A 15,083-nucleotide genomic window follows, 5' to 3' on the forward strand; every position below is an offset into this window, starting at 1 on the left:
AAAACATTAGGTATTGCGATTTCTTTTATTCTTATAAGTTTCATTCCTAAAAGTATGTTCTATGTATACACAAATGACTTGTGAAATAAATAAATAAGCAAAAATGGTCCTTCTATTATTAAACACGGCAACTTAAACAAATTATACCGAGTCAACTATTGAAACATCACATACATACCTAGTTCCATCGAGAAATTGTCATTATATTTGGAAATAACACTCCAATCACGTTATCCCCACAAAAACCGTGGATTTCCTCCTATTACCTACGATTTTACGATTCATAACTCGATCGCGATACAAAAAAGGCACTAACATCGGTAGACGCCCCAGCGGCGCAATTTCCGAGCGATCTCGCTACAATCTCGTTGACAAAAGGCAGATTAGTGGACTCACTGACTTATAACGCGATAGACCACAGAACATAGACTCTAGCGAACATATATCTACCAAGTCTGAATTAATAAGTTAAACTAATTCGATTGCATTGCAAGTGATTTATTTCTTTTGACTATGTAGGTACTATTTATTGTAACTGTTTAAATTTCTGTGCAATAAACATATTTACAAAAAAACTAATACAATTCTGGCTAGACGTCAGCCATGCACAAATCAGTGCATGGTTTTTATTAGAAGTAGACTATTTCTTACGGTAAGCAATATGTACGTAACACCCATAAAAATATGATTATCCCTTTTTTTCTTAAACTGAAATCAACATGATCGATAATAAGATAATAAATTAGCTATTTACCAACTCAAAAAGAAGCACTCTTAATAAACATTTGAGGTCTAATAAATGGGTGGTCTATGACTGGATACGAGTCGGATTTAATAATTCAACAGTTTGGATGAACGCAGCAAAACGTCTTACGTTCGGACTTTCAATAGATTGAACTGATATAATCTGCCGTGTGGTTCCCGGCACCAATACAAAAAAGAATAGGACCACTCCATCTCTTTCCCGTGGATGTCGTAAGAGGCGACTAAGGGATATGCTTACAAACTTGGGATTCTTTTTAAGGCGATGGGCTAGCAACCTGTCACTATTTGAATCTCAATTCTATCATTTAGCCAAATAGCTGAACGTGGCCATTCAGTCTTTTCAAGACTATTGGCTCTGTCAACCCCGCAAGGGATATAGACGTGACCATAAGTATGTATAAAATCATCAAGATAGTAATCTTTTTCACAAAAGACTTATAAATAGTACTTGTATACCAAAAATAAAGTTTATGAAAAGAGAATACTTAACATAGGTTTTCTTTTCTAAACTATATATGTATACGAATATAGTTTTACAATCATCCTCTAAATAGCGAATTGAATAACTTCTTAAATTAATAATTGCTTCTAAAAATAAATAGACAAATCCCCAATTATTAATTTTATCTTTTTAATTTATTGTCCCGCTTGTCAAGCATTCTCTCCAATATTTCGACTACGGCGTTACGTCATTTGGCAAAAACGAAGCTGAAAAAATAAATACGGGAATGTTTTGGCGCACCTGTCGAACGCAAAGTTGTTAGGTATCAGCCCGGCCGAGTTGGCTGACGGGAACTGAGACAAAACAACAATTTTAGGGTTCTCTGGTAAAACTACAAAGATGACTAAAATAATAAACCACCCACCTTTTCTGGGAATCAGGGAAGTGATTCTCTGGAGAGGAGAAGTGAAGTGAAGAGTGGGTGGTCAGTTCTCAGTGTCAGTTGTTATGTTCTGGTTAGAACTTATTTAAACCAGAACGTAAAAACTGACGCTAGGAGAGTGAGCACTGTCGTATAAACGTTTTATATATCTATCTGTGGCGACATCACTACTGTCAAACAAAAACTGTCAATCATCGCAAAGAAATTGACACGCTCAGCCAATAGTAGCGAAGAATCTAAATCGATTTGACGGATTGGAGCATAAAATACAACCTACGACTCACCATCGTCTGTCGCGCGGTTCCCCAGGCATAACGCCTAGTCTGGCGCAAGATCTTCCCTTTGGTGGCGGTCGGGCCGAATCGTCGCTCCCGCTACAAACTATCACCCTTTGCTATAGACTTCGCGGTCTGGGTTCCGCTTTTCTACTTCTCTCTTTCCACTTCTTGCGGTCTACCGCGTCGTCTTTTGTAAGACCATTGGCATGCATATCGTCATTCGCGACTTCAGTTCAGGATTTTTTCAGTCTCCCCCTGCCACCAAGACCCAGCGGAGGCGGCATGACCAGACCAATACTACGAGCGTTTTTGATTAAACGGGATCAGGTGCGTAATATGCAGAGACGTACGTACGTAGTTTTAATTTCTACCGCGGCCTTTACTTTTATTGCTAACCAATGCTCTTAAAGTGAGAGATTACGCCATGAAGACGGAAAGTATCCACGGATAATAATAATAAAAAGAAGTATGAAGGAATCGTGGCAAGGAACGGGAATGCTTATTTAAAAACATCACTTTGATTGTTTGTAATATCTTTATTGCATAGAAATTTACACAGTAACAAGAAAATAGTAAGTACATAGTTATAAAAGAAACAAAGCACTTGCAATGGCGGACTTATCCCATGAAGGGATCTCTTCCAGTCAACCGGCAAACAATAAAGGAACTAGATAATTAATACTAATTACTTTAATAGAAGCCTTTAAAAAGCAACACTAAACTGTTGTTGTGTTGCTAAGTAAAAATGGAAGACGAATTGTTAGAACTCGGTGTGTCCAAAGGCGATTCGCGCTTAGCCGGATTTTTTTTTATTATTTTGCATCGCGGGTGCATGGCTGGAAAATGCTACTGTGAAATTGTCTACTGTCGGTGTATATTTTTTTCATTTGCCATTCGGCATTCTGGTGGTTTAGAAAAAAATCTAGTACCTACCTACATACAGGCACTTTGCAGCACTAACGCAAGAATCAAATAAGAGCATTACTATCTAAATGACAACATACTAGGTACTTTCCGCCCATTCTAGATTCCATTTATAGATATCCCTGAAACCAACACACAAGATTGTCATCTCTGTACCACATTTTATACAAAATACATTGCTAAAGACCGTTACAATTTTAAATGGGCTCCCGACTGTAATAACGTCTGTGAACCGCGCCAAATCAGAACACTCGGCAAGCCACGCGAGAATACAAATGCCAGGCAATAACTAACATACATGAGTAGCCGGTAATGGCTGTGTTTTGTGTAAATCGCCATCTTTTCTTTCCCGCGTTTTCGGTTGCCATGTTGGACCGGACGGCGTCATGGCGGCGCCTCGTTCGGAAATGGCGGATCAGTGCGTTCAACTCTCACTTGAAATTCAATCGAGTGTGAACGCCTTTGGTTGGGATGAGTTGTGCAAGTTTGAACAATGATAAAACTGGTCTTGTGAACTTTGGTTTCGTATTATATAGAAGTTTCAAGTTTTGGCGCGCTCAATGTGTATTTAATACTCGTAAAAGAATGACTGCTACTTCTCGAGAACATACCTACTTGAGCATTATGTAATTTTGTTTTAATACGGACAAATCAAACAAAATTCTACCGTTAAAATCTGAATAATTTTCTTGTTATTAATATCAAATAAATACCTAGTTTCATCTAAAAACCTAGTTAATAAAACTCGCTGAAAAAAACCTTAAAAACTAATTGAGTAGATACTGTGTTTTTAAATATTCTGCCATTTTGTATGATAAGTAGGTAATTATTTGATAGATATATAAATATTTGTTGGAAAAAAAGGTTACCTATTTTAGTGTCTTTTCACATAGAAAATGCTGTTTTTCCGTGTTATAACTCATCCGTAAAAATACACAAATATAAGCGACAACTTTTGATAGGCGGGAAAACTCTTATTATGCAAGTATTCGTAATAGCTTCTCTAATATGTTTGTTTACTGCATATATATGAGGGACATCGGAACTCCTGAACGATAGACATTTATTGCTGTTTTTCGGCGCTCTTCAGAAAAAAATATGGCTCTGATTTGTCAAACTTAGTGTTAATACTTATTTAAGTTAGAATAGTTTTTTTTTTGTAAATTTTAGTCCTTCTTTTCACATTATTCTTAAAAGTAAATTTTTACAACCTCCCTCGGATCATTGTGAATCTATCAAATCCAGATAAGGTCGAACATACATCTAAGTATATAATCACGTCTCTATCATCCCTTACAGGGTGGACAGAGCCAAGTGTCTCGAAGACTGAAAAGCCAAATTCAGTTCATTGCATTGATTTTCAAATATATTGCTAGCTCATCGCCAAAAAGAACAAACCCAGGTTTATTGACCTTTCCTCTGATCTGTCGAGCACAGAACAAACGCCCGAGGCTTAAAGCTATTAATAGAGGCTGTAACTAGAAAACAGGCCTCATATTTAGCGTAAAGAATTAAAACCTTCATTAGAACAACGCTAGGAAACCTTCAGATTCAGACAACTGGATGTGAAACCATGATCGATCCAATACGAGTTAGGTTCCCCTGCAAAGGTAGCGGAGGCTAGTAGTTTCGAGTAAAAACCTGACTCACCTAATCCAGGATTCAAACCCAGGAGGAAAAAGAAGGTAAATAAGTACTAGACTCAATGTGACGTCGCAACTAATGGTCGTGACATAAGAAAATATTCTCATTGCATCTTGATCGAGAATGGACGTTCAAGGAAATGGACTTTGGAAACCTACTGGACATTCCAGTAATAACATCACTTCGTGTAAAAAATTCATTCACCCAATCCTGGATCCATTGTCGAAGGCATACCCCGGGCTCCTCACCAGAGTGGTGAGGATGCAACTGGGACTAAAGATGCAGCAAGAAGCTTAGCAATTTTCCACTAACTTAACAAAAGCGCATAATTCACCCGTAACAAGTTGAAATGGACCGAATTCTACTAAGCAGTAACTGCGTTTTGTACGTTTCTGCAGTTATGTACCATGTTTAGTGCACATAAAACGTGTTTTAATTGTACAAGAGCAATTTTAATTAAAACAAACACGTAACTATATCCATGTTTTCAGTCTCATATTATACGTACGTGTGACCACACGGCGCGGAGTTAGAGCGGAAACATGATAGTTAAAACGTGTAATTTTTAACTAGCAAAGTTTTTTTTTATTGTGGTAACTATGTCATGCTGATATTTAATATTTTAAGGCTATAATGAATTGGTGTTATAAGGCCGGCAGCTTAATGAAATTCAAGATGAAAGAAAGGTCATCGAAATAAAAAATTTCAGGTTACTATCATCATGATCAGAGGCCGTCACTCTGTGGCGCAGCGGTAGTGCGCTTGTCTGTGACACCAAAGGTCCCGGGTTCGAATCTCGGCCAGGGCATGATGAGAAACGAACTTTCTCTGATTGGCCTGGGTCTTGGATGTTTATCAACAACACACAAGGGCTGCCAGCAACTTACTGGTCGCCCAAATAGTAAGAGTCCTGGCCAAGTGCGCCGTGAAACCAGAGGACATCGTGGTGGAATACCGTGTGATCCCATGATGGATGACTGGAGGGGTTTTAATTGGTAGGCTGGCACACTAGATGCCAGGAGTCTCACTCTCCCGGGTCCAGAAGGTCGTCCGATTAATTTCCCTTCGAAAACAAAAAAAAATGGCCGCCTATAACCACTACTCTGGATTGAGTAAGTACTTACATTTATATAGTTATTAAATTCTCGTGTCACAATTTTGGTTCCCGTACTCTTCCGAAACGGCTTAACCGATTCTCAAGACAGTAATGGAGCATATTGAGTAGGTCTGAGAATTGGCCAACATCAAGCTTTCATACCTGATAAGGGTTGTCCACCCTTAACATTTACCTAGAAATTACTTAAACATTATTTATATGGCAAAACATCGTTTGCCGGACAGCTAGTAATTGTATAAGTAAATCTTTTATAGGATAAGGCTGCAGGGTACTCGTATTTATGCAATAAGTGAATGAATTTATTTCTTTTAAAGTAAAAAAGACTCATGACAAATGTATGTGCAAACAACTTTTTCACGTTTTCATTGGCAGTAGTTAGATAAACAAAAACAGACCTAATTAAACCAAAATTCACAGTTTAATAGTGTGTTTACAACTTAGAGAACTACAGCGATGCAATAATAACTTACACGTTGCATTTTACAACCCGAGTTGTTAAAATAAACTACTGCTATGGTAGCTAAAGGTGTAGCCACACGAACGCACGAGAAATACAAAAATATTATAAAATATATATATAGGGTATTTATGTACCTTGATGTACAAGGAAAATAAGAATAAAACTTAAAATAAAGAGAAGTTCATAAAAATAATTTTAATCATTTCATAATATCATTAAGCCAAATAGCTGAACGTGGCCATTCAGTCTTTTCAAGACTGTTTGCTCTGACTACCCCGCAAGGGATATAGACGTGACCATACTTATATAAGTTTGTAAAGAGAAATTCAGTTCAAGGGCACTACTTATATATTACATGTTTTTTTAACTTAAAGAATTATAATAGTTACAGTAAGATAACAAAATCCGTATGAATACCATAGTTAAAAAATCATTTCTTCATCCGACTTAAGAGACGTAAAAACAATTGGATTACACTGTGTTGTATCCATGAAATCCTACGACAGAGGAATAATGATTTATTGAAGTTGATAAAATCAAATCAAAAACACTATTGCGTGACTGAAAAAAATGTGTGTCTTCCCTACCGTATCACCGTTTCCTAGGTGGACATGGGCTTATAATGAAAATATCGAAAATTTGAGTTTGTTTGACTTGAAAATAATATTATATGTATATATAAATTTCACTGATCCCTAACTGACCACACCTTAACTTTTCCTGGCGAAAAGTTGAGCTGATAAGGAAATGAGGGCATCTGAAATGGGCAGATTTTCGATAACATTGTTTGTGAATACGGTCGGTATTTTATTTTTATTTTATTTTTTTTTATACTGTGAAATTACTAGTAAAGAGCGTACGTACTGTAAAACGACTGTTATTTAAGACAGGGCATTATTTAGTGAGATTCCCAATACTTAAGAATGGGACCAATCCTATTCCCTAAGGATGACGTAAAAGGCGACTAAGGGCAGCTTTTACTATAACCCAATATAGATTAGGTTCTCCCGCAAAGTTTGCGGAGATCAGACGATAGTGACTTCGTTTAAAAACCTGACTTACCCAATCCAGGAACATTGTTGAAAGACTACCCCGGGCTCCTTTCTAAAGAGGTGAGGATGAGGATATAACCGGGATTGTAGCAGGAGGAAAAAGATGTAAGTAGGTAACATACATATAGATAATCATGTCTGTATACTTTGAGGGTTAGACAGAATCAACAGTTTTGAAAATAATGATTGGCCACGTTCAGCTGTTTGGCTTTATGATAGAATTGAGTTTCAAATAGTGACAGGTTGTTAGACCATCGCCTCAAAGATGAATGTTAAAGATGAAAATTTTACGACACACATGGGAAAGAGATGGAGTGACTCTATGATAGCTTTTGTATTATGTACCTACATACGTAGGTAACATTATAATAATTTGGCCACCATAATTATCCTACTAATATTAAAAATGCGAAAGTTTGTGAGTATGGATGTTTGTTACTCTTTCACGCAAAAACTACTGAACCGATTACGATGAAATTCGGTATGTAGTAGTTGAAGACCCAGAATAACATAAAGGCTACTTTTATCCCGGAGTTCCCGCGGGATTGATAGGGTTTCCATGCGGACGAAGTCGCGGGCGGTCTCTAGTGATAATGTAATACTTATGTCATAGCAGGCGACTGCAGTTGCACTTTCAGCTGTGGCGACATCTCTACGCCACTCGTCACAACATCAAATCAAACAAACTGTCAATCATCGCGAAGAAATTGACGCGCTCAACCAATAGCAGCGAAGAATCTAAGACGCGATTTCAATGATTTCACGGATTGGAGATATATTTACAACCTCCGACACAACATCGTCGGAGCCGCGGTTCCCCAGGCATAACACCTAGCCTGGCGGAAGATCTTCCCTTTGGTGGCGGTCGAGCCGAATCATCGCTCCCGCTACACAGCCATAAACTCTCGCCTTCTCGTCTCTAACCCACTATTCACTATCAAACCGTTGGAAAATAAACCTTTTCATACCCCCAGTAAACTCTCACAAGCGCCAGTTCCCCGCGAACTCGGAAGCGTTTATGCAAACAATAGTCGCCGTTTAGAACCGCGAACAAAGACCACGTCTCATTGTGTGCGAGTGTTTGTGAATACGCGACCGGGATTCCGCGCCTCCGCTCCGTCCCACTTTAACTGATGAAATGATATTGTTTTCTTAAACGACTTAATAAACTGCTGTAGGTATATGTAGAGTATAAGATTCCATGCTAGTGTGGTAACGAAAAAAAAAACATAATGTAGATTGGAAGTGCCGTGAGGTTCCTGGCACCAATAGAAAAAAAGACTAGGACCACTCCGTCTCATTTTTATGTATGTCGTAAAAGGCGACTAAAGGATAGGCTTATAAACTTAGGATTCTTCTTTTAGGCGATGGGCTAGCAACCTGTTACTATTTGAATCTCAATTCTATCATTAAGCCAAACAGCTAAACGTGGCCTATCAGTTTTTCATGACTGCTGGCTCTGTCTACCCCACAAGGGATATAGTCGTGATTATATGTTTGTTTGTTTTGTAGATTGGAAAAAGCAAATAAAATTGGGATTCTTATTGGTCATGGGCTAGCGAACTATCACTATTCATGCATACCAGAAATAAATATATTGTCATATCGCACGTCCGGTGCGACACTGTCACTTATGCAAAAATTGCAAAAATGAGTTACATATGTAATAACTCTCCTAATGCTTCCCTTAACTTGGTGCGATAACGTTACTTTTGTAGTACACATAGTTACCTCTTAAAATCTCCATCTTCATTCTTAGAACCTGTTTGGTACCACGAACGTCTTCTTGTCACAAATAAAACAAACCAATAAAGATCAACACCGTATAATTATAATAAATATTCAAAAAAATATACCCTTGTACAACTCAATTAAGATTCACTAACTAGTTACATAAATCACAAAGATACACGGTAACATTTACATAGGTACAATGTTTTTTTTTTTGTAATGTTAAAATAAGTTATTCAGGCATAGTGCCTTTACAACACAGTCACACCTACGATTTTAAACTGATTTCTTTTTTTTCCATTTCAGTTAAAAATCAAGAATTAATTTAAAATAAAATTAATTAATTTTGATAACGAATGAAAATCAAGATGGCGACCCTGACCAACGGTTGATAGTCGACTGCTTACAATTGTCTTATTTATTATATTGGAAAATTGATGAATTAGAAGCAAAAAACAACTACTATGCCTAAATACTTATCGAAACCAACAATCTTCCAGCACTGCTAGAAATCATTCAAAAAAAAATTTATTAAAAATAAATTATAAGTAGAAATAAGCGCCATGCTTTGTCAAATCATCAAATGGTTACAATAATTTACAATACAAACGGTGATGCAATTTAAAGTTTAATTTCCTTAAAATTGTAAGATGGAGATTTAAAATCTTTTGTACATTAACAATTCACAAGCAAACATCAAAAAAAAAGGTTGCCCCAACGTACGTATAGTGAGGCGCATAGAAAATATACTACCTTCATACAAAACTAGGTTACGTACGTGGTACTCTTTTTTATGTTGCCCAATGTATGATGAAACTTTAACAACATGTCTTTTTTTTAATAATATTAGCATAGTTTAAATGGCATTGACATTTTTTTAATTATTATTTTCTTTAAAACTAAAATTGTGCAACCTATCACGTGTTAGAATTTTATGTCAGAGCTTCAATCATAATATGGTTTCGAATGCAAACAACTATTGTACAGAAAATACAAAATATGTAAACAAAAGATTTACACTTTAATACCTATACATCTATCGTATAGTAAATGGGTCGAATAAATCAATATATTAATCGACCTCTATGGATATCTCAAATATTTTAATATTCTTAATTTAATATTTAAATATATGTATTTTACTTACTAGTCAAAGTTTTAAAAGTCTTTCACTGTTTTTAATAGAACAGTCTACGTTCACATATTAGACAATTGGCTAAAATCTTTTATAATGCCTAATTTTACCTTTTCTAAATGTTTCATTCTATTATTTTTTTATAAAGTTTATATACAACAAAGAAAATATCGCCTGAAAGATTTTGAAAGAGAACGACACTGATTGGTTAATTTTATAACAGTTCCACTTCTATATCGATTTTTTATAGGTTTTGTGCCAATTCAAATCGATAAATTTTGCTAACGTATACAACCGATTTATTTAACATCATTTATATTTCTCTCTGTAAATAATTATCAATATAATTACTACAGAAGTAGTAGGAATAAAGATATAATTTTGCTATAGCTTGGCATAATTCATAATACATATTTTCTAGATTAATGACATTTTTTTTTAATGATGGTAAGTTATGCAACTAACGACTTTATAAACAGCCTTTTTGCTATTATAACCTTCTATGTATAAAAATCGTCGTGAGATAGGTACCTCACTAATAGCTTAGCATCTGGTCAGCAATATATGCCTTTAAGATTATACAGCGTCAAATGTTTTCAGGATAGAATAGATCTTGTAAGTTTTCTTATGTTTAGTTACTTTTTGGCTTTAACATTTAAATAACACTTATTATTGTTTAGGTACATAAAAATTCAAAAATAGCAAATATAGGTTCAAATGTACTTGGGAATAAACTTTAAAAACTACATACGTAGAACAGATATTATTTAAGTTACGTTTTTGTGATACATTTCATCATATCCTAATACAGTTAAAGATTTTCCGTTACCAAATCAAGGTATTTGAAAATCTTTAAGTCTAGATAGACTTGTATTTGATAATTTTATCTACTTATAATTATACTACATAGTATGTTAGTGTATAATGAACACATAAACATGCGTATACCACGAGATCTCGCGACGTTGGCAGCGTGACGATACGGGACCCTGATAACATTGATAACGCTTAACTACTAAAGCAACAATTAACGATACATCAAACTGTATGGTTTTTAAACACATTGAACTATACGACTCAACGCGACACGATTATAAGCGATAGAATGCGAAGTTGCTCACTTGTAACGATTAATTATCCAAGTGTTTTTGTTTTTCATATATTCGATCGATTGAAATGTCCTTTATCAGGTAAAATTATTTCTGTTATACATTTAAAAAATTTATATTAAAAATATTTTTTTAAATGTAAAACCGAAATAAATTTATATAGTAATACATTTTATATATATAATTATACATTTGAATAATGCGCGAACGCACGCACCATAAATCCCAGCGCCGTTGACGCTTTTTGTCGTAGTAATGTTTCGAACAAAGCCAAAAGGCTTTTTCACTGGGAAATCACATCACTCAGTTATTTTGAGTCAAACAACATCATTATTCACACTTCTAATATCTGTTACGCGAAATGTATGAAGTATTTCTTAGGAAATTTATACAGTTACAATACTAAAATTATAACAATTACTAAATTTTATAAATTTCTGATAACACGTCTACATAATATTTCTTGCTATGTATCTATCTACATATCACTTCAAAACAGGACATTCAGGCGTCATGAGTACACCACACACATATAATATTGACCCATATTTTTGCTACAAACAGATATATCCTGAAAACATTTGTTTACTTACAAGTAGGTTATCCTCAAACTTTCTGCTCAGTATCTTGCTTCTCTTTTCCTCCTAAGTAATGATAGTTGACGAACCTCGCTCCCTGTGTGAGTTGAGCACATTCGTTGGTGAAGTGGCAAGCGAAGAGAAGCATATTCCGAGGTTGTACCCGCCACGCGAAACGCATGAACATCAGGGAGTATAGGGAGAGAGCTGGAAAATAAATAATACATACATTCATACATATGATCACGTCTATATCCCTAGCGGGGTAGACAGAGCCACCAGTATAAATTGACTCAAAAACGAACCCATTGTATATTAACTAGTGTGACACATGGATCAGTATTTAAATTGATAAACGTGGACAACAACAATACAAGGGCATACGAGTTACACGAGACTGAATGCGATTGACGCAACAGTGTACATACATTAGTTAGTCGGACTATAGCTACGTAAATAATAACTTTTATGAATAGGGAAAAGATCGTGAGGCAACTGAATGAGATGTAGGAAGACTGATATCTGAATGTTTAACACAAATTCTAATTAAGAGCCATTTCACATTTTTCAACGGCGCAGTGCTGCTCTCGTCTATAGGTACTAATATTATAAAGCTGAAGAGTTTGTTTGAACGCGCTTATCTCAGGAACTACTGGTTCTAATTGAAAAATTCTTTATGCGTTGAATAGACTATTTATCGAGGAATGTTTAAGGCTATATAACATCACGCTGGAACTATAAGGAGCAAAGAAATAATGGAAAATGTGAAAAAAAACGAGGAAAATTATTCATCCTTGAGGGCTCTAATAATGCCCAAAATAACTATTCCACGCGGACGAAGTTGCGGGCACAGCTAGTTTGAGATAAATCATTTTATCGAAAACAAAAACGTAAATTATAAATAGTCTAAATTATAAGATAATATTACAGTAAAAGTGACCACTTTTAGCCATAATTGCTTATGGACAAAGAAAAAATCAATTCATTATACTACTTTAATTAACCTAGCCCAATAAAAAACTTGTTATATTATCTTGAAATTCAATGTAGAACATTTATAATTTTCTTCCTTGTTTTAGATAAAATGATTTATTCCAAATGAGGTCAGCACTACGCTGTTGAAATAAGTGAAATAGCTCAAAATTGTAGTTACAGACAAAGATGTTTGACTTTGATTCCACCCCAGGAAGATGCAACCGTGAGATTTTGACTCAGGATCTAGAGATATCAATGTGGTTTCCTCAAGTGGTCTAGGTCTGCTTTAAGAGAGGTTTTCCCGAAGTTCCCGTGGGAATGGGAATTGATAAGGCTTTTAGTTTTACGCATATGGAGCCAGGGTGTACTCCAGTTAATTTATACATATTTTCTTATCAGCAGAGTATAATATAAACTCAATTAAATACATTACAAATACAATTTATTACTGATGTAATTTTATTACAGACTACTTAATGATAATGCTTAGATTTTTATAGCGAAACTGCCTCATTTCTCATTCAGCATGCCAATTTTTTATCAGCTTTTCGGTGATAAAGGAGATAAAAGTAATTGTGAGTTATAACACTTAAAGACTGGTATATTTCAAATATTGATAAGAACTGTCTTCAAGATAAGGTTGTGTAAGATTTATCTCATGAAATAAGTGTTGTATAATATCTGCTTATGTACCAATATTGTATTCCTTGTCCTTTTCTGGTGTATGGGAACATCAATTAAGAATCATGTTTGGTTAATAGGTACTAAGAAAATATTTTGGGCTTTATATTTTGTAGACCAGAAATATGATAAATCATATCTGCATTCCACTGTAGATAATACGATTGAAAATATTTTCATCTACAACCTTTGCCTAATGAAGCTCAGAAATTTACAGGCTCTTCAGGATCATGATTACAAGGCACACCCTGGGCTCCTCTCCAGAGATGAGGATGATACCAGAATTTACGCCAGGGGGAAGAAGAATTAGTAGGCTCTTGATGACATATTTGAAATCCTGTTATATGGCATGTAGTCAATATGTGTGGGTGTTGAAAATAGCATATGTATTTCTTACCAAATGTCATTTTGCCACTGATGAAGCTAGGATCTTTACGAGTATCTGCGATCGCCGCGAGTGGTATCCCCCAGTTGGCAACTGGTCCCCAAAAATGTGTGCTGGAAATGTCATTAATAAAAATTTATCCTTAAGGGAGAAAAATTATACATACATACATAATGTCACATCTATCTTGCTGGGTAGACAGGGCCACAGTCTTGAAAAGACTAAAACGCCATGTTAACCCATATAGCTTTATGATGGAATTGAGATTAAAATAGCGACAGGTAGCTAACTCATCACTTCCAAGAGGAATTCCAAATTTATTAGCCATTCCCTCATGTGATGGAGTGGTTCTTTTCCAAAGTGCTGGCAACCACTTTAGAAAAAAAATTGTGGATATAATTTAGATCGTATATCATTCAAAATTAACACACAAGACAGTGTGCAATGGTTAAAAAAAATATTATTTTAATACGTAACAACCCTAGAACTGAATGGTCTATAAGAAATGACAAAATAGGTGGTAACAAAAAGCTCACCTCATTAAATATTCTCTGAATTCTTTGCTCTTGATGGAGGTCACCAATTTCTTTACTATCGATCCCATTTTTCTGTAATATATTAAACTTTACACTAAATTACTGCCCAGGAACGCAGGAAAATTACTTACTGCAAGAACAGAAGGCTGTTTTGTGAAATATAAGGAAATAATATTAATAAATTTTAGCGAATTCATGATAATATAAATTTGAATAATTACATACCAGTTTGAAACACTTTTCAAGGTTATAATCACGTAACTAAGGAAAATAAGACTTTGATTTAATGTAATATTATGATAGCAATAATTTACTTACGATTTTGTATATTCTTTCTTTTATAATTTTTGTCAAAAAATATTTTATTCAACAAACACGCACTCTTAAAAGGAAAAAACTATTTCCGTCCAAATAATTCATAAGTTACTGTCATGCTGTCACTGTCAGACACCTGCACGTCGAAATATTGACGTCATGCAATTAGATGCATTCATGATTATCTTAATTTTCGAGACGCTTATATACTAAAAATTACAATAAAACTGTTCAGTAGTATCAGTTTCACAAAAATCAAGGAAAACTCTATTTCACACTTTAAAAGTTATCACAAATTATCAAGAAGCCTAATTTTCTTATTTATAACAAAAAATTTAATATCTACTACTGACTTTTTTATTGGGGCATTCATGTAAAGCGTCAAATTCAAATGTAACATTCATTTAAACTTCACATTCACAATACTGATAAAATTTTCAAAACAAAATGTTGTCAACAAGACCAAAAAAAATAAGAAAATATGTCTCATAGCTCCGAAAACAGAGGATTATGG

At 35.0% G+C, this 15,083-nt stretch overlaps 1 protein-coding gene across 2 annotated transcripts; it reads right to left on the reverse strand.

Moving 5' to 3' along the window:
• Positions 1-8,933: 8,933 nt before the first annotated feature.
• Positions 8,934-14,713, reverse strand: LOC106139589 (mitochondrial pyruvate carrier 1). Of its 2 annotated transcripts, XM_060946088.1 has the most exons (5): positions 14,573-14,713; positions 14,255-14,326; positions 13,731-13,831; positions 11,693-11,884; positions 8,934-10,979 (listed from the first exon to the last, which is right to left on the reverse strand). In XM_060946088.1, the coding sequence occupies exons 2-4, from the start codon at positions 14,320-14,322 to the stop codon at positions 11,706-11,708; spliced, it is 348 nt and encodes a 115-aa protein (XP_060802071.1). In that variant the 5' UTR covers positions 14,323-14,326; positions 14,573-14,713; the 3' UTR covers positions 8,934-10,979; positions 11,693-11,705. The 2 variants fall into 2 exon arrangements, with proteins under 2 accessions (XP_060802071.1, XP_013196515.1); XM_013341061.2 differs by having other exon boundaries at positions 8,934-11,884.
• Between the last annotated feature and the right edge of the window lie 370 nt (positions 14,714-15,083).

The sequence above is a fragment of the Amyelois transitella genome, chromosome 10 (assembly GCF_032362555.1).
Source record: "Amyelois transitella isolate CPQ chromosome 10, ilAmyTran1.1, whole genome shotgun sequence".
Classification (NCBI taxonomy): Eukaryota; Metazoa; Arthropoda; class Insecta; order Lepidoptera; family Pyralidae; genus Amyelois; species Amyelois transitella.